This window comes from Notothenia coriiceps, unplaced genomic scaffold (assembly GCF_000735185.1).
Source record: "Notothenia coriiceps isolate Sejong01 unplaced genomic scaffold, NC01 NC01_scaffold00034812, whole genome shotgun sequence".
In the NCBI taxonomy this organism is placed as follows: Eukaryota; Metazoa; Chordata; class Actinopteri; order Perciformes; family Nototheniidae; genus Notothenia; species Notothenia coriiceps.
Window position 1 is genome coordinate 489 of NW_011367513.1, and position 2,949 is coordinate 3,437.

At 35.4% G+C, this 2,949-nt stretch overlaps 1 protein-coding gene across 1 annotated transcript; it reads right to left on the bottom strand.

The window, feature by feature from the left end:
- Window positions 1–303: 303 nt before the first annotated feature.
- lactb2 (lactamase, beta 2) lies at window positions 304–1,609 on the bottom strand (the record flags this gene model as incomplete). Its single annotated transcript, XM_010790884.1, has 2 exons — window positions 1,377–1,609; window positions 304–464 (listed from the first exon to the last, which is right to left on the bottom strand). Coding segments are annotated over exons 1-2 (283 nt in total), but the record flags the coding sequence as incomplete, so codon positions are not given.
- Window positions 1,610–2,949: the final 1,340 nt, after the last annotated feature.

The window sequence follows — 2,949 nt, forward strand, 5'->3', positions numbered from 1 at the left end:
ACAATGACATTATTGTTCTATTAATAAAAAGGGAGGTCAGGTACTCTTTAAAACAGCTGCTAGTTATGGGTACTTTTTACTGAAGTACATTTCAAAGCCCTCTTTACTTTGACTTGAGTAAAGAAGTTTAGTCAGTACTTTTACCAGAATATTTTTAAACGCGAGTATCTGTACTTCTACTTGAGTAAAGGATGTGTGTACTTTTGCCCTCTCTGCCTAGAGGTCATTAAACTGAACCAAACCAACTTAACCAGAGCTGCAGGGAATATATTTGACATTATTTCCCATCTTAAGTGTCCTCACCAGTGATGTCCCGGCAGATGTCCTCCACCCCCCCGATGTGGTCGTGGTGCCAGTGAGTGACGATGATCTCCTGAATGCTGGTGTTGAACTGTTTCAGAGCGAGCTTCAGACTGCTGATGTATTCAGGAACAGCTGATTCCCCAGTGTCTATCAGCACTCTCCTGAAATACAAACACACATATATTAGAATATACTTTCCGACAAGATTTAAAAGTGGCTTTCCAACTTCATATACACCAATGTCTTAACCATTTACATGCATTTAGGCTGAGCGATATGGAGAAATATCACAATATTTCTGATCAAATATCACAATTTAGATTTTGTGATAATAATCCTCAGTAGTGTGGATAGAGAAGTTGGTAAAGAGCAAACACAGTCTGGCAAATCCAAAAATGTTCATCACAAAATCAGGAAAGAACACATTTGCGATTTTAGAAATGTTTCAGTCTTCTCAAATGATGTACTTGGTACCCATGAATTGCTATATAATATCGATATATCTAGCCATGCTTTCTTTCTTGTTTTCTTTGCATACAAGTTAACACATGCATTTGTGTTTGAACTTTTCAAACGATGTTTGTATTGTGCACTAATTATGTTTATTTAAGAAGGTAATGTACACAATATTTTATGAGAATAAAACTCATGCATTGCCTCTAGAGTCTAGACTACCTGCAAAAGTGTGTATGTGTATTTTAAAAACAATGTAGTCTATTTATGAGAGGATAACCCAAATAATTCCCTTAAACTGTGCAGAAGAATATGTATATTTCAAAATTTAGTGTGATATTTCCTAATTAAAACACTCCAAATTATTGTTATTTTTATATTAAATATATGCCGAAATAATCAGTCAAGTCTTGCAATTCAGTACACATATTAAGTATTGGTCTATAAACAATGGATTTTACCCTACATGCAATACAACACTAAATTCAGAGACATGTGAATGGACTTTGGCGTGACGTCATCTTCCATGAGCGTCAAACCAAACTGTATCGTTAATGGTTGTTTCAAAAATAAAGGTATTCTGCAAATTGAATAATACACATGAAGTGGACTGGTGTCACCTTTCCCCGGTTCCGACCAGGTAGGTGTTGGTTCCCTGCAGGGTCATCGGTCCCGGGTTGCACCCCAAAACCCGAACCACGCGCGTGGACAGCTGCTCTATCCGGGGGATCACTGCACTCATACCTGCAGATTATACTAACTCACCTGTAACATACAACAACAAATCTGCAACAATATGCAGGTTAAAGTCCAACCTCGAAAACAGGAAATATCACGGAAACTGCATGTGGTCAATGTTTACTTCCGGTGTGCGTCAGAGCTGCCTTCAGAATAAAAGTGTCTTTGATTTTGATGAGAATGATGATACTGTACAAACTTAACCAGTATCAAATTGATAAACAAAAATATTAGTGATTTACAAATTATATAAACAAATGATCTACCTAATTACACATCCGAAAAAATTAATCCCACCCCTTCTCCCAAAGACTAAATTATTAACATATATACTTTTGAAAAAATTGTAAATCTAAATGTATGTCTAAATACAATATACATTACAATCATAAATAGATTATATCATTATTACTACAATAATATATATATATATATTATTCTTTTACGTTGTATGTCATATTTTACAAGACAATTTCGGGATTTAACGTCAATGTTATGTTGATACTAAAAGTGGTTATATTTAGTTGAAGTGTTTTCATACTAGAGCTTCTATTGCATGCTACATTCAATTTATATACTGTAAATTGGATTTAAGCACACAAATGACGTAGTTTCTATATCATTTTATTAAGAATTGTTGCTTTATTAGCCATTTAAAATTAATTAAAATGGAGTATATTGTGGTATAACCTTGCTGAATTATATTGATTTCCCTGCTCCATTAAAGAGTCTATTTTTCAATTAATCTTCGTTTATTCTTCTCTCCAAATTGTGATTTTTTTTTGGGTCACAGCTGCATGTTACCATGCATAACAAATTAGTGGAGAAATAAATAAATGTTAGATAAATATTAATGTATGGTAATCAATCAAATAAATCAATGTTTATTTATACAGCCCAATATCACAAATGTTACATTTGTCTCAGTGGACTTCACAGTTTGTACAGAATATCAGTATGACAATACGACACCCTCTGTCCTTAGACCCTCACATCGTACAAGGAAACACTTCCAGAGAAACCCCACAGTTTAAAGGGGAACATGGGAGAAACCTCAGGGAGAGCAACAGAGGAGGGATCCCTCTCCCAGGACGGACAGACGTGCAATAGATGCCGTGTGTAAATCGAAAAGATAATACAGCGTAGGTAGACCAAATGTTTGCAAATGTGTGTGTCTATAATAAGAAGATGACCATCCAGGACTCATGATCCAGGACCACAGCAACAGGCACAGCCACGATCCCGGCATATAGACACCAAAAATAAATTTGGGGAAGCTGGGTTATTCGGAACATGAGAGTACAAAGGAAGAAGTAAGATGTCCCTTGACAAACTAAGCCTATACAGTATATCAGCAAAACTAGGGGCTGAATCTAATCAGCCCTAACTATAAGCTTTATCAAAAAGGAAGGTCTTAAGCGCACTCTTAAAAAATAGAAATACCTGTACTTTCTA